Here is a 26,123-nt window from a genome sequence, read left to right on the forward strand (position 1 = left end):
GTATACAAAAACAAACAGAATTGTAACTTACGACTTTAACACTGTTAAACTTGTATACAAAAATATTGCACATAAATATTTTTAATATAATAACAAAGATTCCGTCACTATAAAAAAGTAGATTTAAAAAAATTAAATAACAGATCAAAAAATTAATATTAAACAAGAAAAAAAAACGAAAAGTCAGCCTAAAGTGCAGTACTAAAATCGTGTTTAAAGTTCATCGATAAAAAAAAAAAATTCTTTAAAAATATTTACCAATGATCAAGATTATATAAAACAATAGAGCAGCCTGTACAACAGAAAAAGTCGCGAAAAATATATGAAATTTACAGAGAGCCAGATCTATGATGAAACCTTGAATTCGGTAAAATACAGCTATCAATGTTAGTCTTCCATTTTTGCAGGTCACTTACATTTTCCGGCTGTACAAAAATTTACAATACAAAAACAGAAGTGAACCAATCATAATGTATTGTTGAAGAAACAAGTATCGAGCAAGAAAGCTAATACCTCGATAAAAAATAAATACCTCAAAAAAGAACTTTCGTTTTGGTGTTTCCAGTTCGATCAAATTTTCACGCTGACAGTAACTAGAAGGTAAATAAAATTAGTAAAATAAACTTGATAAAATAAACTTCTTCAACAAGATTTTCTTCTTCAACAAAATATCTTCTTGAATAAACTTTCTACAAAACACGGTGAAAAATTTTATTTCAGTTTCTGAGTTGAAAAAAAAAAAAAAAAAAAAAAAAAAAAAAAAAATTTACAAAGAAAACAAAAAAAAGAAGTAAAACTTTTACAAAGAAATTGCCTAAGATAATTTGCAAGCATTTCTTTAGCTCGGAAGATAATTTGCAAGCATTTCTTTAACTCGGAATTTTTATGAAGTTCTTACAAGAAATTCCCACGAGTTTTAAAGAAAGATCATCTTTTAGATAAGATCTGGTAATTATAAAAGAAATAGATTGAAACAGGTTTTGTAGTAGAAAAGATGAGAAGTATTGTAAAGGATTTAATCTAAATATCTTTTTATACAAAGAAATTACTTGGACAGAATTTTAACAGATCGAACATTTTTCATCGGTATTGAACGAATCGGATCTTTTATCTAAATTACACGCAAAATAATTTTTAAATAACGGATTCAAACTCTTTATCTTCGATAAAAGAAGTATTTTTGATAGATGCATTTAATTTGAATCATTTCCATTAAATTCAACTTACAGTATATGTATCGAAATATGATAACTGTTGATTGCTCAAACGAAAGTACCTTCTTTTCCAGTTTTTCACCTTACAAAATAACATAAAAATACATAAACCTTATCTTTAACAAATCATAGTATACGCTGAGATGAAAGAAACACTCACCATCCCGCCTTGCTTCCAACACAATACCTCAAAAATAGTCTAAGATGAAAGAAACACTCACCATCCCGCCTTGCTTCATACACCATCCCTCAAAAATAATCTAAAAATAAAAGTTTAACAGGTTCTTTTCACACTTAAATTTTTAATCTCGTATATCACACACACCAATTTTAAAATGAACATTTTTCAATAAAATTTCATTCTATATATATCTTCTTTTAAGATTTTTTTAAAAGGTTCAGTTTAAAAAACATAAAATACTAAAACAGGATCTCAATGTCATGAAATTTTTAAAAAAACACCATTCCATTATCTCTATGGAAATTTACATTTAAATAAAATTCATAAAGTAGAAATTTTGTGTAAAATAGCAGCTGACAAAACCATTAATGTTTACACAAAAAAAGATAATTTTCCAAAATTCTTAAAGTAAAGTGAATTTTTAAAGAAACCGAAATGTATTATAGATTACTTTTTCTGTGATTGGTTTCTTAATTACCATGCCCCCATAAACACTAGTCGTGTGAGGGACTGGCAAAGATTCACCAGTGCTCAGGTTTTCAACAGAAGCAGTTTTTCTCTCAACAATTTTTTGAGGTGAATGCATTGTCTAAAAAGAAAGCTACTAGTAGTTCTGTTATTTTATACATGGTTTTAATGCATACAAAAATAACTGCACAGTAATAATTTTGTTGCATCAAAAACAAACTGCTCAATTATAATTTAGAAAAGCAAAACTAAAAGAATTTAAAGAGCAACTCTCAATATGTTACAAATAATTCCAAAAATCCAATAGAATTGCTATGTAACTACCTTTACCAGTACCCCTACCTTTGCCTAATATAAAGTATAAAAAGCTGATTCAATTTGAACTTATCCAACTTAAAAGTAATTTTGTTACTAAGAAAAAAAGAAAAAAATTGAGCCAGAAACTGTTATTTATAAAAAATCCATCAATTATTAGGAAGTGTTTATGGATCCTCATTCATGAAAACAATACAAGTTTACAAACTCCAGAGCATCATAATAGAAATAAAAAGAAAATAGAAGGCATAAAAAAAATGCAACCTAATAAGTTAAATTAGAAATGTTAACCTTTAGGTGAAAAATGTTAAGGAATTAGACTAATTTAAAGAAGGTGCTACTATTACATCCATATTTGATCAGATTCAAATTCATTTAATCTTTTATCATGAGCTTTAAACATAATTAAGCTCGTTGGAGCATTTAATTGAGCTCTTCTTATTAAGCTCTGAAAGCTCAAAATCTAAAAGCTAAATTAAAACTTCAAGAGCAAGTTGGAAGTTTTGTATTACTATATTTCTTGAAATTGGAAAAAGATCAACTTATCAGTGAATTTTTACTTTTTATAAATATGTGTTCTAACATACAGGGCACAAAAAAATACTTATCCATTACTTAAAAATAAAAAATTAGCAAATGGTTACACATACATAAAAATATTTTATAATTAATATTTTTAATGATTCATTTTCAAAACAGTCAAATTTGTTTTAATGAAACAGATAAATGTTTACAGAAAAACAATTTTCAACGTATGGAAAATGTATCAGAAGGTACAACCAACCTTATGCAATCCAATTCCATTTAGCATGTAACAAGAGAGTCACCTAGTTTGTTACAAAGAGAGTGCAGAAAAATCCAAGAATATGCATGAGGAAGATTAACAAGAAAGCTTGACATTTCTGATAGATCACTAAGAAGGATTGTGAAATATGATCTAACTCTTAAATCTTGCAAAACAAGGTGCTTATATGTTATATGTTAATAAATAAATAATGGGTAAGTGGTAATAAATAATGTTACAGGCTGAGCAAATAATTTTTGTTTCATACATGTGAATGCCACATACATTTTTTGCTTTGATGCAGCTTATTTTGTGTTGTGTTATTAGAATGTAAAATGTATTGCTGTTTCATTGATTTTTTGTCTAGGAAAATATCAGTTAAATAAATTATGTTTGCTCAAGTTGCCTAAACAAACTATGTCCTATGTTAACAATCAATTTAGGAGCTTGAGCACAAAGGGTCCATGAAGAGGGAAAAAATGCACCATTATCACTTACAGGAAACAGAAGATCATCAAAAAGTTAGTCCAGCAAAATTGGATGGTCAAAATTACTGGTAAGACCAGTAGCAATCATTAATTAGTTAATCAAATCACTAAAAGGGAGCTCAAACTCAAACTACACCAGCTGCAAAGAGTTCAGTTGCTTACTGATGATAACAAGCCTGTGTGGCTCCAAAGATCCCACCAATGCCTTCATCAGGTTGGTCAATTTTGGAGGCCAGGGCATGTTGCAGGTTTGGTACTAATTGCTGCTAAAAGTCCTGAGCTCCAAAAACAAAAAAAATTATATTTGTACCTTTAATAAGTGCCTCTATATTTTTTCATACTTTGGAAGAATGGTATAGTCATAATTTTCCTAACAAAAACAGGCCACATGTTAATGAGTGTACATTTTTAAATTTTTGTAACAAAAAAAAAAAGCTTTTTCTTTTTGAAAAAAATATAAATGCATAATTTTTTTTTTTTTTTACACTAGATACTTAGAATTGTAATTTATTCTGCTCCAGTAATTTTACAAGTAAGTTTAAATAGGGTACATAATTGATAACACAATATAATGATAACAGACAAAAATATCAACTACTATATAAATTTCAAACATTTCAAGATGACATTCACAACAACCTGACACTCCACATTTGATCAAACAGAGTTTATTCAACTGCTGTAAAATATCTCCATTAACAAATATCTCTTTTACCAAATAAATTTAAAAAACCAAAGTAAAAAATATTTTGCTAACTGGCATGAAACAGGCAAACACTGAGATATCATCTGATTGGTTACTTTATGTTGGCAAAATGAGAAAAAAAGCATTATCACATACACACAAAAACACGCACACATACACAAAACAACCATTAAGGAAATTGTATTCACATCTGACACTTTAATGATTATGATAACATTAATAAGGCTCAGTTATATTAATGGTCTAGCAATTAGTGTTGCCAAGTATATAAATCTACAAATCCTTAAATATTTTTGCAGCCCTTCAAACCATGATTTTTTTTTGACAAACTACCACATAGTAGCACTATCCCGGACACCCTTCATGATGAGGACAATCTTGAATTTAATTAACATTAAAATTTTTGCTTTTTTTATATTATATACTTCTTTGTTTTTGGTAAAATTGATCTATTTTAAAACTCTAATTTTTGTATTTTTTGTGTGCTTACTACAAAATTAACTCTAAAAACTAAATAAAAATAAACTATTAGATTTGCATTTTTAAATGGAAGATATAAAAATTCAGAAAATCATTAAATTTTATTCTAATTGGAAAAATAATAATAAAAAATAAACTCCATACTCATTAGCAAGGTTTCTTCACTTCACTGTCCATTTTATGTTTACAGAATAACTTTTAAATTACATTTTTATCTCAATATAATTTAATTTCTATAACTTCAATAGAGATTAAAAAATATATTGTTTTGGAATCTCACTAAACTGACAAATAGGAGGGGCATCTGTTATAACACAACAACTTACAGCTGCTTTTTTAAGTGAATAAACCCATTTATCTCGATCGGCTTCGTTTTCACTACATAACTCATAATTCTTAACAGTTGTGCAGATCTCTAAAGAAAAAGAAAGGTGGTTATAACTATAATACTGTGCTATAACATAAAAAAAGAATAAACAAATTGAACAAAAAAAAGACTATATATGCAACATTTGACCTATTTTCTTACAAAGACATTTCATATTGTGTTGATATATGCAACACAACCAGGGAAAAAAAGTAGTTTAAACAAAAGCTTAAACAGATTTGTGAATTTTTTCAGGATTTTTTTTTTGAAACACTTCTTTTTAAACTGAATTACAATAAAAATTTATAATTATAAATTGATACTAAGAGTAAAAAAAATAAAAAAGTTTTTTAGCTAAATTTTTTTTTATTAAAACCAATACTTTTATTAAACACCTTGACTGCCATGTCAGCCAAGGTTTCCAACACAACATAACTGACTATAGTTTGTCATTCTGCCCATCAGGCATGCACCACCTATAATATTTTACCATTGGTGCCAAGTCAACCACTGGTGGCTGACACATCAAAAAGCACAATAAATCACCTCAAAAATATCTCAAAACAAATTAAATAATCGTATTTCGAACCATATGATTAAATTAAACCTAAAAATGTGAAAACAATTTTTAGACATTTTACAAAAATCCTATTGGCTGTCAACGTGTTAAGATCAAGTTTTATTTACGCACAAAGGAAATTTAGTTTTGGAAAATCATAAATCAGATTTGAAAAATGGACATAAATACAAAACAAAAATAATTTTCCTACCAAATCTTGTCTTTTCATCATCTTTTTGTATTTTAGAAACCTAAAGAAGAATAAATGCAAAAATTTTTATATAAGTATTTTAATTTTTATGGTTATATTAATAATTATATTTATACACTAAAGTAAATATTTAAACTTATATACTTAGATAAGGATAATGCTGTTTAAAAGCTCATGATTTGAAATTTTTATTAACCGAAATTATAACAAACAGTTGTATTGCCTTACAAAAAGACTTTAATTCTTGATAATAAATTGAAGTCTTTTCTTAAATAGTATTGAAGTCTTTCAATTTGATTTGAAATGCTTTTTGTAAACTTTCTGGGTTCAAACTTATTTTGTTTATACAACTTTGACCCTAAATGCATTAAGATATAAAAAAAAGTTTAGTTTTGATTCAAGGCTCAACAAAATATATATTTGGGGGGTCCTGGATCAGGTTTAAGGATGTTTTCTTTTTTCTTCTATTTGAAACACCTCTAAATCAAAAAACTATGGCAATTGAAAAAAAAAAGGTTATCCATAGACCAACTGACTCAGAATTAAAGATTGAACAAAACTAAAAATAAATTCATTGTATGATTGCCACATAGACTGAGTTTTACAAACATGTAAAAACACTAAAAGTCTTACTTTCGTGACAAACTTTATATCAATTGAATTAACATCTAGAGTCTGAAAAATAAAAGAAAATCATTTTAAATTGATTCTTCTAAAAAATGTTTTTGATAGCACAATCAACTCCATTTAATTTCAGGAATTAAATTAGGGAAACTAAATCAGTGGTTTACTAATTTTAAAATTGATAATAAAAATAATGAAAACTTGCTTTGTCCTTCTTTTTACAATATTTAACAAAAAAAAACAAACAAACAAATAATCCATTTTGACAATGTCTAAATGTTTTTTATTTCACTAAGTGGATGACAGCATAAAAATAACACTTTAGACTTAGTAAAATAAAAGTTCAAATAGATAAAGATAATCTTTAACATGCTTTGTTGTACTTTTATAACGAACTTAAAAAAATATAAAAAGTTAAAAAATTAAGCAAACTTTAAATTAAACAAAAATAATAATAATAAAGCAAAAGTAAGCAAAGTGAGAATTAAAAAACATCAAAGAAAAGAAATTACTTTTTCTTGGTCAACATAATACTTTAGTTTCATTTCATTTGGTTTCAACACAAAATAGTAGCTTTTATATTTGCCATTTTCATTTAAATGTAAAATACCCTCACTAATAACATCCATTTGACTTTTGATGGTACATGAAGCACTTTCTAAAAACAGTTGCTCAAGCTTTAATAAGTAGCAGGACCTGAAATATATTTACCAACTGATGATACAACAGACTTGAAACATCACCAATATCTTATCTGAGTTCCATGTTTCAAATTTATGAAAAACTTCATTTTTACTCTAAAATGTATATGTTTTATGTATGTATGTATGTATATATTATATATATATATATATATATATATATATATATATATATATATATATATATATATATATATATATATATATATATATATATATATATATATATATATATATATATATATATATATATATATATATATATATATATATATATATATATATAAACCTTAAATTTCTTTTCACTTTATGGTAGATCTTTCACTTTCTGCAATGCATAGTAGAATAATTCGAATTAATACCGGCTTTTAAGATGATGGTATTAGATAGAAATAGAAAGGAAGCACCTGCTTTTAAAAATTCGTTAAATTCCGTATCGGATAGTTTCAGCATAAACTATTTATCCGAAATTCTGATAGATGGGGAAGGGTGATAAACCCAATTTGGATCATTCTAAATGTGGCCTCCTAAATTAGATCAATTTAATTCCTTTCTTTGAAATTAGACCTCTTCCTTTTTTAGTATAAGTCAAATATGACCTTTAAAATAGCTTTTTATTATTATTATTATTATTATTATTATTATTATTATTATTATTATTATTATTATTATTATTATTATTATTATTATTATTATTATTATTATTATTATTATTATTATTATTATTATTATTATTATTATTATTATTATTATTATTATTATTATTATTATTATTATTATTATTATTATTATTATTATTATTATTATTATTATTATTATTATTATTATTATTATTATTATTATTATTATTATTGCTATTATTATTATTATTATTATTACTATTATTATTTGCGTTTATGATAAGACCGATTCAATTTTTTGTTTCGAATGAAGCAGATTCATGTTTAAATACTGAACATAGAAATGCAAAAATCTTTCTTCCAATATGGACGAAAATAATTTTAAAGAGCTATTGGAAAATTAAAATCATTAACTAGATCATCAATTTCCTGCAATTGGAAAACCAGGTTCACAAGATTGTCAAATATACACAATACAAAAGTAACAGTTATTCAGTTGGTTTTTTGGTTCTGACCAAATTCTGGGGGTGCTTCCAACCTATCTCTCCAATGTTGATTTAAAACAACTACAGATATTATTATGAGTTCAGAATTTATCTTATCACCAATAAACATCCCTTTCACTTCTCATAAACAAGGTAAACTTCTTGTCACTGGAAACAAACAAACAAAAAGCATGTTTCACTTAAGTAGAACAAAAACTTCAAAAATGTTCCAAAAACAGTTCTCTTGTAAGTTGCGACGTCTAAAAACAGTTCTCTTGTAAGTTGCGACGTCTAAAAACAGTTCTCTTGTAAGTTGCGACGTCTAAAAACAGTTCTCTTGTAAGTTACGACGTCTAAAAACAGTTCTCTTGTAAGTTGCGACGTCTAAAAACAGTTCTCTTGTAAGTTACGACGTCTAAAAACAGTTCTCTTGTAAGTTACGACGTCTAAAAACAGTTCTCTTGTAAGTTGCGACGTCTAAAAACAGTTCTCTTGTAAGTTACGACGTCTAAAAACAGTTCTCTTGTAAGTTACGACGTCTAAAAACAGTTCTCTTGTAAGTTACGACGTCTAAAAACAGTTCTCTTGTAAGTTACGACGTCTAAAAACAGTTCTCTTGTAAGTTACGACGTCTAAAAACAGTTCTCTTGTAAGTTGCGACGTCTAAAAACAGTTCTCTTGTAAGTTACGACGTCTAAAAACAGTTCTCTTGTAAGTTACGACGTCTAAAAACAGTTCTCTTGTAAGTTACGACGTCTAAAAATGAGCAGTTAAGCATAGTAAGTTACCAGAGTTTTTTACCTTGTTTTTAAAATGATAATTATTTCACATTTATTACTTTTTTTTAGGGATTTAAAGAATATATAATAAAATAAAAAATAGTCATTAGTACAAATCAAATGCGTCAACCAACATAAAAAAAAACATCACTGTTTTGAAAGGAAAACATAGTCAAGGCCTTTTTTTTTTTCTGTTTTTATAAATATAAAGAACACAAATATTTTTAATAGATCTATATAAAATTACAGGCTTTTATTACCACCATCGTGCAGGTTATGCATGAAATAAAGAGATTAGCACTACTTTTCTTGGTTTTTTTCTTTGAAACTTTATTCGACTGTTCTAACATTTACGTATTTTACCGCATTGTTTATTCGACTATATACTCTTTCTCTTTCACAATGCCCACAAATGTTATAATTGTCCTTTGACTAAGTACAACTTATACATCTCTATCTTTGGTCAGTCAGTTTTTTCTTCATTTAAATGTTTTTCTCCATCTTCATGTTGCACATAGTTTGCGCAAAATGAGAAGTAGTCATTTATGGCAAGAAAATAATATCATGATTTTTTTCAGTTAGTTTATAAATAGAACGCCCCTCTGCGCAGGATGACCAAGTTTCTTAACATGGTCATCCTGCGCAGTTGCCAATCACACTAAGTAAAAAATTTCAAATTTCTCTCTGTTTTTTCTTTTTTGCTTCTATAACAATCTCCCAATCACCGATATTATTTTAGTATTTCTTACCTTGTACTTAAAAAGATTAACTGGATAGTAAGCTTCATTACCCGTAACAGAAAACTTTTCACCGCCTGTCGTGAATAACGTCTTCAAGATGCAATTAGAGTGTTAAAGTATGTAAAGTGTTGAATGTGTGTGGGTGTTAATGTACGCAGTTGTTAATGCATGTAAAGGTGAGTTTCCACTCATCCGTTTTTGTTACGGGAAAGGGATGGGAAAATAATTACTTGAGCATGCGCAGTGATTAATTTTCAAAATTAAGTTACAAACTGCGCACGCTCATGTAATTAATTTTCCCTTCCTTTTCCCTTTCCCGTAGCAAAAACGGATGAGTGGAAAGTCACCTTAAAGTTGAGCTTCCACTCGTCCGTTTTGCTACGGGAAAGGGAAAGGGATGGGAAAATTAATCACTTGAGAATGCGCAGTGATTAATTTTCAGAATTAAATGACAAACTGCGCACGCTCACGTGATTAATTTTCCATTCCCTTTCCCTATCCTGTAGCAAAAACGGATGAGTGGAAACTCGCCTTAAGTCTTAATGTATTTGATGTGTCCAAATGACGCGGTTGTAAAACTGTATAAAAAGGGAGTGTTGTTTGTAAATTGCATGATTCGCAGTCAGATGGAAGAAATACTATCAAGTAGTTCATAAAGAAAACAGTGACTCTTTAGTGTCTCAGGGAAAGTCTAAAGAATTCCCTGCACACCAGGCGTAGCAGAAACTTTGTACAATCTTCTAAGTGATCTTTTAGCCCGTTCTTTTTGATTTTTCACATAGTTTGGACCAGGGAACCTCTTCCCAAATTTGATTACCAGTTTTTCCTTTGGATTCATCGCACTAGTTTTCGAAATATTCAATTTACAGGCTGTTAAACGTTCACTAGTCCGTTTCAATACAAAATGGCTTTTTATATTTTTCAGCGAGGTATCAGTTTACACAGAGAGTTATGGACCTAAATTCTTCGAGTACTCAACTTTACCAGTATCAGCAAAACCTTCTAATACTTACGGAATTATTCCCTTTTAACTCGTTTAGTAATTCTTACAATTCGGTTATTCAAAATAGTTTAGTGGTTTAAACATAAGAGGTATTTGAACATCGCGCAATTAAACCTTGATCACGCTTTTTTAACAGAAAAAGTAAGAATGAAAAAAACTTTGTTGTTTTGAGTGAAATCCTATTATCGCTAGCGTTAGGGATTCTTTTAAAAAAACGGAACAGGTCTTTTATAAAATCAAGCAACAGGCGCTTAGATATGTATGCGATTTGTTAAATTACTATAAACTAGTTGGTTCAATTAGTTTTTCAACTGTAATTTTGGCTACGAGTTTTTCAACTGTAATTTTGGCAACGTGGAAATCAGACAAGCTGCATTTCAAGTTTTTTTTTAAGCATCGGCGATTGATTTTTAGATTTTCAAAGGATAGTAACAAATAATTACCAAGTTCTATATTAGTCTCTTAAGATAAGTCGGATTTTCTGAAGTTTATTAAACACTTATACATTTGATCGAAATTTACTTTTATACATAAAACTTGTTAACAAAAAACTTATTATATCGAAGAAACTTGCTAAAAAAACTTGTTAGTAAAAACTTGTTACAAAATCAGGTTAAACTTTTTACATAATAGGTTTAACGGGTTTTTAATCGAACTCTGTGCACTGTCTTAAATGTTTAAAGTAAAATAACATAAGATACTCGAGAGGTATTTCAATTTTTTTTCCTAAAAAACCTAAAAACAAAATGTTTATCTTTTTTTTCAGGTAGTTTTTTCTTAGATTAACTGGATAGTTAGCTTCATTACCCGTAAGAGAAAATGTCTATAGGAATGTTGTTACTATGCGCTTGTAAATGCGAGAGGGGTCGCAGGGCAAAAAGTGTTTAAGAAAAATACAAAGCAAATTATTTAAATTAAAATAAGTGAAATTTAAGGCTTTTTTTTCTTATAAGGATCTTTTTCTTGTAAACTTTAAAGACTTCCAAGAATTTAACAATTTTTTTCTTGCTGCAAGTCCACAATTTACTCTATTGTTAAATCAGATGTAATTTTGGAAGAAAATTTTCGCCTCAAGTTTTCATGAGGAAAATAAAATATTTCTCAAATGCTATTATTGTACGTTGGTAATTTTTATCGGTTCTAGCAACAACATCGGTGAATAACATCGGTTAACAATGTCGGTCAATATTGAAATCGATCTTGACTAAAAAGTATCTGTAGATTCTAAAAATACTGAACACAAATATAACCATAAAAATAGAAAAATATCACTTCTAAAGAAAAAGTAGGCATATCATCTTTCCTCTAGATACAAGGTTGGTAACCAAGCCATGGATCTGGCATAAATGCTTTAATTCATGTAAAACACAGCTTTCACAATGGACTGCAAAAAATCATCAATACGGTTTGCAATCCCCATGGTAAAAAAGGCCAAGCAGCCACATAAATGATTGTTACTGCAGTAGAGTTTTATTCTTTCTGACAAATTAACGAAGTAAAAACAATCTAGAATAGTCCACACAAACGTTCTATCTGCTTTGAGACCAGTTCCTCGTGGTAAGGGATTCACTAATCCAGAATCTCCTTCGGAACATTCTCGTGATTCAATTAATAATAAAAAATTGATCCGATCTGGTCTTTCTCCTTGTCTGTAAAAATGCATTTATCCCGCTTTCCACAATGGTGCATCATCAAACCACGTAGAATAACACAGGAAGAACAAGTATTTAATCTAATCATATTGATATTTTGCAAGTCTCTGTAAAGAATTTCTCCCAAAGATGATGATACTGTTTATCTACAAAGGTGATGATACAGATTTAGCGACTTAAACGCAAAATATCAAAAAAAATAAAGTAATGAGAAATTATTGATTACAAGCCATAACGTATCTAAATAAAAAATATTGCATCAAAAGAATGAAAACTAGGGAATGTCATCGGGTCCCGTTTGGCCGCTTTACGGGTAATTTCAAAAAATTTTCCGGGTCCCGAACCCGTTTGGGTAAACGCCCGAATAAATGCCCGATAGCCCGAGCACCCGAAACAACGATCGAACGGGTTAACAGCCAAAATAGTTAAGGAACGGAAACCTAACTCAGAAGAAGCAATTACCGACTCCACGCCATCTACTTCTTTAGAAAAACGCGGAAGACCGTGCGTGTCTTATGGAGATTCGTCAGAATCCAGCAAAAAAAGAAAAAATCCCATGTTACTTAAGGAATATGGATTTGTACACATCTTTAATATATATCTTCAAAACTTGTGGAATCATTAAGGATTGCTGATAAAGACAAAAAAAAACGTAATATCGAGTTTTATGGAAAACGCAAGCCAGAAAAATATGCTAACAGATGAAGAAGCACTCAGTGTGTTTGTTGATTTAGATTTAACAAAAGCACAATATTTGTACATGAGAAAGATGACAAATGAACGAAACTGTTCCATATTCCCACCATATTATAGAATTCAAGAAATTAAACAGACCTGCTATCCACCATTTTCTGCAATAGACACATGCGAAAATTCTGGAACTGCAAGATTTATTGGATCACACAGTAGCTAGAATTTTGACCATAGATTCCGTGTACAGTATTGAATTCAAACATTTACTTTTGTATTGTAAATGGGGCTGTGATGGTTCCTCTGGCCAAACCCAATGCAAGCAGAAGCTTCCAGAGAAATCTGAACTTATTTCTGATGCAAATTTGTTCATTAGTTCTTTGGTGCTTATCAAATTAATTGATAAAGTAACTGGCGTAGTTGTTTAGCAAAATCCGGCACCTTCATCTGTTCGTTTTTGTGGACTTATACGCATAGATTTTTGCAAAGAGACTCCCGAGAAAACTAAAGCCACTGTAGATGAAATAAAGAGCCAAATAAACTCTTTACGGCCGTCTATAATTAATAAAAATGGTAAAAGTGTACAAGTAAAGCATGAACTTTTTCTAACAATGATAGATGGAAAAGTGGCTCAGGCATTAACGGATACACCTTCTGGCTCTACGTGTACAATATGTGGAGCTACTTCACGGCAAATGAAAGATTTGACTAAAGTTGCTTCCAGGCCTGAAAATGAAAATTCGTAACAATACAGATTGTCTACATTACATGTCTGGATTCGTTGTATGGAAATGATATTACATATTTCTTACAACCTTTCTTTCCAAACATGGGCAGCCACAAGTGAAGAAAAGAAACGGCTAAAGCAAGAGAAGAAGATCTTGGTGCAGAAACGTTTTCGTGAAGAGCTAGGGTTGATCATTGACAAACCAAGACAAGTAAGTGATAATACCAATGACAGTAATACTGCTAGAAGATTTTTTTACAATGCAAACTGCTCTGCTGAAATCACTGGAGTGGATGAAAATTTGAGTAAGCGATTTTACATAATTCTGCAAGCTCTCTCCTCAGGTGTTATGATAAATGCTGAAAGTTTTGGTAGTTATGCTGTAGAAACTTCCCGAATCTATGTGACCAATTATGGATGGTACTATATGCCATCCTCAGTACACAAAATCTTACTTCATGGAGAAAATATCATAAAGCATTTTGTAGTACTGCCTATTGGTCAACTTTCAGAAGATGCGCAAGAGTCCCGTAATAAAGATTATAAAAAATTTCGCCTTCACCATGCCAGAAAATATTCTCGATCAGTTACAAACGAGGATGTATTTCATACTCTTCTGTACACTTCCGATCCGTACATCACCAGGATTAGAAAACCGTATAAGAAAAATGTGCAAGAACTTGATGAAGATACTCTGCAGCTTTTGAAATTCAACGAACTGATTTCAGGAACTGTCTCCATGTAGTTATGATATAGTACCTTTAATATACCTGTACATTATTTCATAAAAACAACTATTTAAAAATTGTTATTAAGAAACTGTTTTAAATATTTCTATAATTAGTAGGTGAGCATTTTATGTATTTTTCGTCATTTCTAATAATTTTAAGGTACTTTCATACATTTGTAAAGTATTATGTTAAGTATAAAAAAAATAAATGTCAATTCTGAAGTTTTTGATTTTAACTTATTTATTTTTAATTTCGTATTACAAAAAATTCTTAGAAAAAGTATTTCATTAGAAGCGTCATATACAACTTTACATTTGTGCAAAACTTCAATTCTCCATTTTTACTAACAGAAAAGTTATCGATTTTTGGTCCGAAACACACCTTTATTTTCCAGTGTAGCAGTCCTTTTTACTCACATAATAAAAAAGATTAAAGGACTCCAAAAACATTTTTTTAAACTCAACGTCTCATTAAGTTTTAAAACTTATAAAAATATAACAAAAAGAGTTATTATTTTTTGATTGCTAAAAATGTTTTAGCATAAAACGAAATTAACAGCATTCCTTGGAAACGCACCAATTATACGCATTATAAAACATTCGCAACCATGGCGATTTATTAAAATTGTACCACTTGTCAGGTGCCCATGGCCATTGCCACATATTCAAGCAACGTTCAGGGTGAGGCATCATGGCTAAATGTCGTCCATCATTTGAACATATTGCCGCAATCCCGTTTTGGGATCCGTTTGGATTTAGTGGATATTTAGTAGTAGCAAGACCATCGTCATCAGCGTAAAGTATCGGAGTGTTGTTTTTATTAGCACTATGAAACAAATCATCGTTAATGCAACGAAGTCTTCCTTCTCCATGAGCCACCCAGATACCGAGTAGCGATCCCTCCATGCCATTCAGCATCAAAGATGGACTTTTCTCAATCCTCACATTCACAAAGCGAGATTCAAAGCGTCCGGAAATATTTGTCGTAAAACATACACCTTGCTCAGGAAAAGCTTCGTCGTCAATATTTTTATTACCAACCCAACCGAGTAAAGCCATAAGCTGACACCCATTACAAACGCCTAAGCTAAATGTATCCGACCGTTTTCGAAATACTTCTAACTCATGTTTTGCACGTGCATTAAATTTTGATAAAGAAGCCCATCCTTTCGCCGAACCAAATACATCAGCATAACTAAACCCCCCAACAAATACAATTCCTCTAAACATTTTCAAAGATATTTGTCCTTCACACAACTCTTTCATAGTAACATCGTAAACATTGAAGCCAGCCATATGAAACGCGGATGCCATTTCACGATCGCCGTTGCTACCTTCTTCTCTTAAAATTGCAACATTTGGTTTCATTAGCGTGTTAAAAACAAAATTCTTCTCTTCAGGATTAAATGACAATATGTAGTTTGGCACATGACGCAATTTTAGAGTTTTTTCTTCCTCGTCTACGCATAAAGGGTTCGATTGTAGACGCTCCAACTGAAAACTAGTAGCTTCCCATATATCTCGAAGTTCTCTCATATCATGATTTAACAACTGTTTACCCGATTGGGAAACCAAAACATTTTCGTTGTTCGTGACACAACCAATTCTCACACATTTGACGTGAACTTCATTATAAAAGTTAATGACTTCGTTCACATGATCATTTTGAACCTCGAGCAAAATAGCAGGCTCTTCTGCAAACAAACAATTAAGTGAAATGCTGCATTCGTTTGTAATGGTTTCTAACAGGATATTAAACGACAAGTCACCGGCAAACGCCATTTCTAGTAATGAAGTTACCAAACCACCATCCGATACATCATGCCCAGATGCAACTAAGCCTCGATCAATTAGAGATTGCGTAGCCATGAACGCTTGTGAAAAGAGCTGAAAAAAAAAAACATTAAAGACAAAACAAATATAAGATCTTTCTGCTTGCAACAAGAAATTTAATTAATAAAGATCTTATTTTATCAAAACCTGGAAATCACAAATATCTGGGGAATCATCTCCTATTTGTCCAAATACTTGAGCGAGTGCACTTCCACCAATCCTCCACTCTGAGCTCTCGTTCATTTTAACATAAAGAACTTGATTGCCAGCCTTTTTAAAATCAGGCGTAACCTTTCTGCGCACGTCTGGACATGGTGCGTATAATGATAATACAAGAGAACCAGGAGCTTTTACAACTTTCTTCCCCACTCTAGCCGCCATACTCAGCGAGTCTTTTCCACCGTCAACGGCTGCACCTAATGCAGAGAGCATTTCACACATTGCTTCGCAAGCATCATACAATCTTGAACCTTCTCCTGGAAGCTTTGCCGGCCACATCCAATTAGCGCTGCTTTTAATGTCCTTCAAGTAAAAAAAAACTTTTAAAGTCAAAAAGTGACTTAACAAAATTAAACAGTAATTAACAAAAGCCTAATCAAATGAAGACGAAACTATTAAAATTGATATACAAATATGTTAACAATTTCTTTTTCACATGAAAATAAAACCTTTATATCTGAAATTTTAGCAAAGACAAGATTTGTGAATGCTTCAGCTACTGTTAAACGTGCGCCTTTCTTTGGATCGATAAGCATTTTAACTGGTTGCTCACCAATAGCAGTCGCAGCACCAGCAACTTCGAAATGTGATAGAGCTATTACTGCTACGTCTGCTAAAGGCGTATGAAGAGGTCCAACACATTGTTGTTGAGCAATTAAACCTGTTACTGATCTGTCCACCTAAAAACAATGAGCAAACACATTTTTTTTCTCATTAAACATTTGTCCAGCATCTAAGAAAGGTTTTGAAAAATAATTCTGCCACCTTGTCTTTTTTAACCCAAAAAAAAGACCGTAACCATATCACAAAAATTAATGTCGTTCATCACTTGGAACCTTCATCACTTGGAACCCAATGAAAAAGGAACAGAAACCTGAGATTCCTTAGTGTTGCTGCCGGAACTTAAACAAGCACAACTTTTGGAATGTATAAAAGTATCATTATTTCCACGTCATTTTTCCATTTTTATTTATCAAAGCGTTAATAAGGAAATTCTATATTTATAACACAAGTATAAATTTAAAAAATTTTAATATAATATATAATATCACAATATTCATTAAATTTTATATTATAAATAATTAGATGGTAAAACAAGTTTAAAAATCGTACCTTATTGGTTAAGTAGCGTTTACTTGCTACAGATGGCAATCTTAATACTCTTTCTAGTGCAGAACGCACATCTAGTAGCTCAGGTAATATTAATGGAGATAGCACAGTTTTAAACGACTTTACTTCAAATACCTAGAAAAACAAACTTAGTTATTACCAAACAAAAATAGTTTATTCACCTCTCAAATAGTTTATATTCTAGAAGTTTGGACAGAGCAATATAATGCATAATCCTGTGAATTACCTTTTGTGGCATTTTTCCGAGGACAACATCAAGTGGAAGATTAAAAGGATGTTTTGCATTAGCACTTTCATTTAAAGTCTCTTCATTATCCACTAATATAACTTGCCCATCACCTGATAAAGATAACTTTGATAAATAAAACGACAATATGACACACCTAGAGACCAGCTCCTATGCCTATACCATACTTATAATACATATCCTATAACACACTTGCCTACACTAATAACACACTTGCCTACACAAGGAATCTTTTGTCTTTACATGTAAAAATCTTTTTTTTTAAATGAAGTGAATTAAAACAACTATCGCCATCTTAAACCGTAGATCATGTTACTGCTGCTCACGCTTAAATGATATAAATGGTAGGGTAGGACATGTTGAGCATATGGGCAAGTTGGACAATTAAAATATCTCAAAAACTATGTATCTGGTGACAAAACATTTAATGGAAGAAAGATATGGACTTGGGAGGGTAACAATGTTCAAAAATTAATTTCAGGAATCCAATTAGATGCACAGGTACTTTGTTTATTTTGACAATGAGAAGTAAAGAAAATTTTTTTTTAGTTATTTTTCTTTTGGAACGGTTGTAAAACATCAGCAATTATTTCATGCAATATCTTATAAAACATGCAAAACCTTCTGATAAATATTTTAATCTACTAATCTTGGACAATTACTCTTCACATTTACATCTTGAAACATTAAACTTAGCAAAAGAGAATGGAATAGTCATGTTGAATTTCATGCTATATTTAGCCATAAGCTACAGACACTAGATGAATCCAGATTTTGGATCTTTTAAAAAATTATTTGCAGGTGCTAAAAGTATATGGTTGAGGAACACCAGAAAGGCTATAATAATTTATGATATACCAAAAGTTTTATTGCCAGATTTTTTGCTAGGACTTCTACTAACATTAGAAAAAATTTTGAAAAAACTGGTATCTGTCCATACAATACATAAATTTTCATTAATGATGATTTTATACCAGCAAACCTTGCATCTGAGCTATAACATTAAGATCATCCTTAACTAGTTTTACAGCATCTGTCTGTTATAGATTGTAGAAATAAAGAGTGTGTCTATAGTTTTTCTAAAAAAACATTTGACCCAAAGGCAGGCCTAAATAAGATAAACATAACTGTGATGAGGAAAAGCTGCTATTCTAACTAAAATATTTTAAAACAGCAATAAGAAAGTTAAAAAGATGTAAAACAAAAAAAACATCTTACTAACAATTAATCAGAGATCATAGTAATAAAGAGACTATAAAAAAATTGTTGATAAATGTTAAGAAAAAATAATAAATAACGAGAAAAAATTTCCACTCAAGTTCAGAATATGATTATGTTTGCCTTGCATGTTGGGAAACTTACTTTGAGAGTCTCTCTGGAGAAAATTGGACCCAGTGTCAGACTTACAATTAAACATATCTTCTTTAAATAAGATATGTTTAATTGTAAGATAAAGAACTATTGATTCTACTGCATGTTTTCTTATGCTGCAAAAAATGCTGAAAACTTTTTTTTTTTGTAATAGGAATAAAATGTTTACCTGTAATCTCACCAACAAAACAAACAGAAACTTTTTCACGTGCACCAATTTTCTTCAGAACATTAACATCCTTTGATTCAATAAGTAAAGCATTACTTTCTTGGTACTCAGCACCCCATATCTCCATTAAAGACAATGTTGGATCACCCAATTCAAAATCCTTAGCTCTAACGATTGCTCCAGCTGGGTTACAGATTTCTTTTAAAACATTTCCTAGATAAAAAAGACACCTTCTTTATCATAAACTTAAATATAACAAGATTACTTGAAACAACCATGTAAAATTATTACAATTTGCATAAAATGCAACATACAATAACTAACCGTTTCCTCCAGCTCCTTGATCATGAATGCTTTTAATAGGATTGTTTTCACCCATCTCTATACATGAACGAATAACCCTGTTCATCTTTTGCTCCATCTCAGCATCACCCCTTTGAACAGCATTGAAATCAAGTTGTACTGAATTATCACCCTGCACTTCAATAGAAGAAGCAGCACCACCACCAACACCAATACGATAAACTGGTCCACCAACTTTTACTACTTGCATACCTTTTGTAAGAAAAAAAAAAGCAATAAACAGATCTATTCACATAGACATAAAATATGATTGGAAAGAAATTATAAAATATGGGGGAAAAAAATTTTAACTTTTAACTGCCTTACCAATAATTGGTTCACTTTTATTTACATGCTCTCCCTCAATTGCACCAATACCACCACTAAACATTATAGGTTTTATCCACTCATGTCGCTCTCTATCAGATAACTCCATAGCAAAAGAACGAGCAAAACCAGCAATCAGTGGCTCGCCAAACTTATTTCCATAATCAGAAGCTCCACTGCTGGCTTCAATGCAAATTTGCAATGGTAATGCAAAATTTGTAGGATATTTATACTCAGTTTCCCAAGGCAAATCATATCCTGAGGTAAAAAGAAAACTGTTATAAAGAGCAGTTCTATAAAACCTTGTAAAAAAAATTGTATATATATTTGACATTTTAGAACATGTAAAACTCCATCTTATTTGATGGTTTTTTGTAGCATGTGCTGAGCTCTCTTATACAGTAGCCTGACATTTAAATCTGAAACTTCTGATTCACATTTACCATGTTGAAGTCCAAGATGTGTCTCCATGTTGAAGTAGCACTCCAAGATGTGTCTTTATGTTAGGAAAGAGTTTTAAAAACTACTTGTGCACTACAGCAGTTTTAATAACCAGAAAACAGAAAACTGTTCAACTATTGTTCTGTGCTGCACAAGAATCACAAAACAGCAAATGTATAACTTTTTTGGTAAAAAAGAGTGGAAACATTTTTAGCACATAATCTAGTTTCTTTACAAAGGTTTCATCACAGTAGAAAAAAATTACAGTTGCAGAGTGATCATGTCCTATAAGACATTAAAATCCACCATATTCAAATTTTGAGCAAATATCTGACATTTTTTTGGATTCACAATGACTTGCAAACATTTGAATTACTACTGCAATAAAACAGTGTGTGTGTACATACACACATACTATTGTATAGTATGGTTTTTTTTTTTTGCATCTTACTGTGTGTGTGTGCACGCGTGTGTGTGAATTTTATTATTCTTTTACACCTGCCAAATTTGTAGAAAGATTTTTTAAAACTGTCAATACCACAGAGGGATTGTTTTTTTCCTCTAAAACTATATCTTTTATATAATGATAGAGGTAATAAAAAAAAACACAATGAGTGGTTTTGCAGCAAAAATATCATGAACTTACACTCTTACTAGCTCACCTAAATTTTCAAACAGCAAGGAATCAATCACTAGAAGATATTCAACTATATCCTAAAATTTGAAATTCCATAAGATTTTAACCACAGTGTTATAAAGTAGATTTATGCTTATTTTGGCTTAAAATAAGTCACTCATTCATTTTGAAAAATATGATATTACTTTCTGTGAGCAAACGTTTGTAAAAAATGTCTTTTAGGTCCTCAGATACCCCTAGTTGTTTTTGCTTCAATTTTGACTAAATAAAATTTGTATTGTCCAATAACAGATCCAATATTTAGTTTACCAGGTATCTTTAGATTCCCAAAGCAGTAACCAGCTGTTCCTGCAATTACATGACCACCACATCCTGTAGCCTGCACATCTCTTATGCGACCTCCAGTACCAGTTGTTGCACCAGGAAATGGTGCCACACCTGAATTATGAGTAAAAGTAAATGTTTAAGTGATCACTAATAAACATTTCTTATCAAATTTAGATAATTATAAAAACAATAAAATAATCTCATAAATTAGTAGCTATGATATTAAAATAAATCTCAGAAAGGACAACATTCAATTATTACTTCTGACAGCAACTGGCTTATAATGAATCATTTTAAAAAGATTGATTTCAATATTAACAAACATACCAGTTGGAAAATTGTGTGTTTCAGCAGTGAAAATGATATGCCTTAATTTCTCTCTCTCCATATATTCACTCATTTCCAAAGGATTCTTTGGAAGAAGTGTACGAACACAAAAACCTTTAATTGCACTGAAAAATAATATTAAACTCACAGGGCAATAATTAAAAAATAAATGTGTATTTTATTGACAGCAATAAACATTTGAAAAAGCAACTAAAATAATGTATTTTTTTTTAATTATGTTAAAGCTAATTAACTTATACCTGCTGTTATCTGAAAACTTGATAACATTGTTCTTGTTAGAAAACATTTGAGTATCACATACCATATCCATTAAACATTTCTTTTTTTCATTTCCATCAACAATAATTTTACCTTTGAAAAACCAATGTCTAGAATGTTCACTATTGGATTGAGCAAGATCAAAACATTCTACATTTGTTGGATTACGGCCAATCTTTTCTTGAAAGAGTTTCGTATAGTAATTTAGATCCCATTCATCAAAGGCTAAACCTAAGTCACTATTGGCAGTTTCCAATGCAGTCTTTCCTTTGCCTATTACATCTATGTCATAAACCACTTCTGGCTTTTCATCTATTGTAAAAGATTCAAGTTTTTTAAAGTATGGCATTTCTGTCATTGGATCATAGAGAAGTTTCTCTATCAAACTTTTTATGCTACCAAATTCCACAGTTGAGACTGAGTTCAACTGAGAATTTTTTATTTCAAAAGAGTAGCATCTTGAAATTTCTATTCTGTTGATTTGTTTTAAACCAATACTGTGGCAAATTGAAACAGAATTTGTTGAAAATGGAGTTGCAAAGTTTAACCGTGGTCCAATTTCAATAAAGAAACCATTTTCAAAGAACAAGCCAGAAATTTCTGAAACTTTATGCTCTTTAAAGCTTTCAGCTAAAAGCCATTTCAACTGTATCAATTCATAGTTTTGTATTTCACTAGTGTAACCAATATTGAAACAAACCTCTGTTTTTACATCAAATCTCAAATTTGGTAAACTGTTTTCTATTTTGGAAAGTAATAGCTGAGTGGATGATTCAGTTAACCCAGGTGACTTGTATAAATGCAAAACTGGCATTTTATAACCTGATACTTAAATGATTATTGAATTAATTTAAACAGTAACATTTACTATAGCAATTAAAAATATTTATAGCAAATTAAACAACATAAATATCCAATAATTTTGATCAATTTATTCATGCTGCCTTTTGTAGATTGCCTTAATAATTTTAAAAAATGGTTAAATTTGTTTTTTGGAAGAGGCTTGAAATTAAACTTAAGAAGATAACAATTAAAATTTATTTATTTAGGAAAAAGAGCAAAGGGGCGTACATCAAAATGATAATTCAAAAAATGAAAATACTATAAGAGATCAAAATCATCTCGAGTGTCATTATACTCCATGACATGTTTCCTAATTTTTGAAGAATCTACCCATGTGATATAATCCTCCATGTTGCGTGGTACCAAATAGGCAGGATCTTGAATAACATCTGGACCAACGCGCACATGACCCTGTTCAACATACTTTACAGCACCTTTTATATGCTCAGCCATTTTTATTTTCTTCATAATAACTGGCAATCTTCTTCTGCAAAAAGAAGATGAAGTAACTTTTTCTACTAAAGAAAAATCTTTGTTATCATTTATAAGACCCATATTATAAAGCTTCTGCAGGAGCTTTTTTGTACACTCAATACGATAAGGATCTTTTGGACTCAACTCTTTGATCTTTGTTGCTAATTGATGAACTGAGCCACAAATCTTGTTATATTTTGTATAGTCTTCTGATTTCTGAATGTGATATTTACGCAATATCTTATTTTCACGAAGGGTATTGTCTTTTTTCCAATCAATAAAATCAACCTTTTTTAAGAGCTTTTGTTCATGGAATTTAAGTTTACGAACCATTTTAATTATGAGTAGACCTAAAAATTAAAACAAGGAACTATATGTTTATTCTCCCTTGTTGCTTTACAAAAATAAATAGTTAATAAGGTAGTACATAACTTTTCTTTAGGTTTTTAAAGCAATTTAGATGGTATGAGAATTAAAGTATAGAATTTGCTATCAACTTTTAATGCAAATAAATTCAACAAACAAATTTTTGAAAATACATTTAAGTATTATTTACTTATTACACAATTTATAAAAAAAAAAGCACAATGACAGTATGAATAATAAATTTAGTGCATTTAACTTAAATTTAAGATAATAAAACTACAATCCCTTTACAATTTTTTCTTCACAATATCTTTACAATTCTGTTTGCTGTAAACTATTGCATTAAAAACCTAATCCTTGTAACAAAGTTATAATTTCTCTTCTATAAAACCCATAAGTCACAATTTTTCCACGCTTTTCATCCACATTGATTTTAACAGTTTTACCCAAACGCCATTTTAAGCAATCTTTTAAAGAATTAAGATTTCCTTCAACATTTTCTAGTGTTGTAAAAAACGTGCTTTTAACCCTAGTAACATTAGCAATAATGCGATTATGTTTATTTCTGCGAACATTAAAGTCCAACTCTGGAGGAGGGACCATCCTATTCAACCATCCATTGTGCGATTTTCCAATTTCATCTAGTCTCTCAATATACACTGGATAGGATTTGTCCAAAAGAACTATTGATTTCAAAATTGAATCTTGGCGAACAACTTGATAATCTCTTCGTGGTTCCCATTTTACCCATTTGCAAAGTGTGCATTGCGTTGTTAATGTTCTTCGAAAAACTATTTTTGTTGCAAGTTGTTTTAATAATGACATCATAAAGTAACTATTCTGAAAAGAAGTAATTCCCAAGTTTATTTTTTAAATGTTCAACTGTATATGTAATTCATATCTCATTATAATTTTTTTTTGCCTATGATTAGAGTTTAATTTATAATGCAAATCACACCACATTTTCTTTAAATTATAACAAGATAATTTTACAAAAATCAAAAAGTGTTTTAGATAAGGTCATAAATTTAAAAGAAAGTAGGTAAAATATATTAAAGTTAACCATAGCTTATATGGTGGCACAATAGATTTTGGTAAAGCCTATTCAGAAACTAAATAACAACAACTTCAGAAAAACTAAACTGATTACTCTTCTTATTAATAAAAGTTAAACTTTGAATCAGCCAGATTGATTGTAAAGATAACCTTAAAATTAAAATCCTAACTCTTTTAACAGTCTGGTCAATTTATCTTTGTGGTTTCCTTTTATATGAATTTGACTGGTAAGTTCATTTATTTGGTAATGATGATTGTCTCCTATGTGCAATCTAATAACTCTTTCAAGTTCTTTTAGATCTCCACGAATTTTTCTCACTGTTGTTACAACTTTGGATCCACCTGCTTTGGCAGTGACATAAACTGGAATATTATTAGTACGGGTTCGATCAATATCAAAAGGAAACTGTGGATTTCCTCTAGGCACCCAGCCACTGGGAGATTTAGCTATTTCATTCAACCTCTCTGGCTTTATTTCATAAGAGTAGTTTTGCTGAGATGTAGAGTTAACAACAGTAGTAAGATATCTGCTTAATACAACTGGCTGCCATTGGAAAGTACGCAATCTTGATAAAAACATCTTAACTCTGTTTTATCTAAAAAAAAAATGTGTGTGTATATATATACATATATACATATATATATATATATATATATATATATATATATATATATATATATATATATATATATATATATATATATATATATATATATATACAGCTATTTCAAGTTGTATTATTTTCAAATACAATATCTCGTGTTCATATAAGAGTGCTCAATATTTTGTATAAATATATATCTATATATAAATATATTAATTATATCTATATATATATCAGGGCTTCTCAACCTAGGGTTCATGACCCACGAGGGGGTCATTTAGCTTTTCTAGGGGGGTCATGAAAGTATTCCATTTTATCCATAAGAGTGTCATTTACTTCTTGCATTTGATATAATTTTTTAAATATGCAATATAGTTTACAATAATATTATTACAAAAAATAAAGTTAGTGTTGAATTTAAGATTATTGTGAAAACCAGATCAATCAGTAACAAGAAGCGTATACATCACGTGACTTAGTTTCTTTACATTTTTTCATAACGGATTAAGTAATTTGTTTTTAAAAAGATATTGTTATAGTTTGTTGTTATTATATAAAAAAAGATAATATTATAGTTTGTTGAAGTTATTTCAGTCTGTATTTGA

General features: G+C 30.0%; 4 protein-coding genes across 8 annotated transcripts; all 4 read right to left on the reverse strand.

Moving 5' to 3' along the window:
- Positions 1 to 20: 20 nt before the first annotated feature.
- LOC149891083 (pleckstrin homology domain-containing family A member 1-like) lies at positions 21 to 7,554 on the reverse strand. Of its 5 annotated transcripts, XM_090081691.1 has the most exons (12): positions 7,388 to 7,553; positions 7,141 to 7,194; positions 6,910 to 7,055; positions 6,407 to 6,448; positions 5,774 to 5,813; positions 4,963 to 5,051; positions 1,847 to 1,984; positions 1,436 to 1,474; positions 1,228 to 1,296; positions 1,050 to 1,111; positions 533 to 593; positions 21 to 425 (listed from the first exon to the last, which is right to left on the reverse strand). In XM_090081691.1, exons 3-12 carry the CDS (start codon positions 7,024 to 7,026, stop codon positions 330 to 332), a joined length of 753 nt encoding a protein of 250 aa, XP_089937817.1. In that variant the 5' UTR covers positions 7,027 to 7,055; positions 7,141 to 7,194; positions 7,388 to 7,553; the 3' UTR covers positions 21 to 329. The 5 variants fall into 5 exon arrangements, with proteins under 5 accessions (XP_089937817.1, XP_089937816.1, XP_089937815.1 ...); XM_090081690.1 differs by lacking the exon at positions 7,141 to 7,194 and having other exon boundaries at positions 7,388 to 7,552; XM_090081689.1 differs by having other exon boundaries at positions 6,910 to 7,194; positions 7,388 to 7,552.
- Positions 7,555 to 14,739: 7,185 nt separating this feature from the next.
- Positions 14,740 to 22,988, reverse strand: LOC145198817 (phosphoribosylformylglycinamidine synthase-like). The gene is made up of 11 exons (XM_080074174.2): positions 22,156 to 22,988; positions 21,896 to 22,020; positions 21,551 to 21,679; positions 20,164 to 20,421; positions 19,819 to 20,049; positions 19,495 to 19,707; positions 17,934 to 18,046; positions 17,690 to 17,821; positions 17,026 to 17,256; positions 16,505 to 16,879; positions 14,740 to 16,411 (listed from the first exon to the last, which is right to left on the reverse strand). The coding sequence occupies exons 1-11, from the start codon at positions 22,986 to 22,988 to the stop codon at positions 15,077 to 15,079; spliced, it is 3,975 nt and encodes a 1,324-aa protein (XP_079930300.2). The 3' UTR covers positions 14,740 to 15,076.
- On the reverse strand, positions 22,233 to 23,824 carry LOC145198831 (U3 small nucleolar ribonucleoprotein IMP3-like). The gene has a single exon (XM_090082132.1). It carries the CDS (start codon positions 23,822 to 23,824, stop codon positions 23,276 to 23,278), a length of 549 nt encoding a protein of 182 aa, XP_089938258.1. The 3' UTR covers positions 22,233 to 23,275.
- LOC145180302 (uncharacterized) lies at positions 22,233 to 25,517 on the reverse strand. The gene has a single exon (XM_080055169.2). It carries the CDS (start codon positions 25,491 to 25,493, stop codon positions 25,071 to 25,073), a length of 423 nt encoding a protein of 140 aa, XP_079911295.2. The 5' UTR covers positions 25,494 to 25,517; the 3' UTR covers positions 22,233 to 25,070.
- Positions 25,518 to 26,123: the final 606 nt, after the last annotated feature.

Source organism: Hydra viridissima, unplaced genomic scaffold (assembly GCF_058129835.1).
Source record: "Hydra viridissima isolate aposymbiotic clone 2 unplaced genomic scaffold, HvirCarnegie_v1 scaffold_3, whole genome shotgun sequence".
Classification (NCBI taxonomy): Eukaryota; Metazoa; Cnidaria; class Hydrozoa; order Anthoathecata; family Hydridae; genus Hydra; species Hydra viridissima.

What these genes read in the sequence shown, in the direction of transcription:
- LOC145198831 (XM_090082132.1), bottom strand. Translation starts at nt 23,824, where the DNA reads ATGGTTCGTAAACTTAAATTCCATGAACAAAAGCTCTTAAAAAAGGTT.
- LOC145180302 (XM_080055169.2), bottom strand. Translation starts at nt 25,493, where the DNA reads ATGTTTTTATCAAGATTGCGTACTTTCCAATGGCAGCCAGTTGTATTA.
- LOC145198817 (XM_080074174.2), bottom strand. Translation starts at nt 22,988, where the DNA reads ATGCCAGTTTTGCATTTATACAAGTCACCTGGGTTAACTGAATCATCC. An exon ending in TCGGAAAAATGCCACAAAAG is followed by an intron (nt 17,822 to 17,933) that starts GTAATTCACAGG and finishes TTGTTTTTCTAG; the next exon opens with GTATTTGAAGTAAAGTCGTT. An exon ending in CTAAAATTTCAGATATAAAG is followed by an intron (nt 16,880 to 17,025) that starts GTTTTATTTTCA and finishes TTTTACTTGAAG; the next exon opens with GACATTAAAAGCAGCGCTAA.
- LOC149891083 (XM_090081691.1), bottom strand. Translation starts at nt 7,026, where the DNA reads ATGGATGTTATTAGTGAGGGTATTTTACATTTAAATGAAAATGGCAAA. An exon ending in ATTATGTTGACCAAGAAAAA is followed by an intron (nt 6,449 to 6,909) that starts GTAATTTCTTTT and finishes TTTATTTTTCAG; the next exon opens with ACTCTAGATGTTAATTCAAT. An exon ending in CATATTTCGATACATATACT is followed by an intron (nt 1,112 to 1,227) that starts GTAAGTTGAATT and finishes CGTGTAATTTAG; the next exon opens with ATAAAAGATCCGATTCGTTC.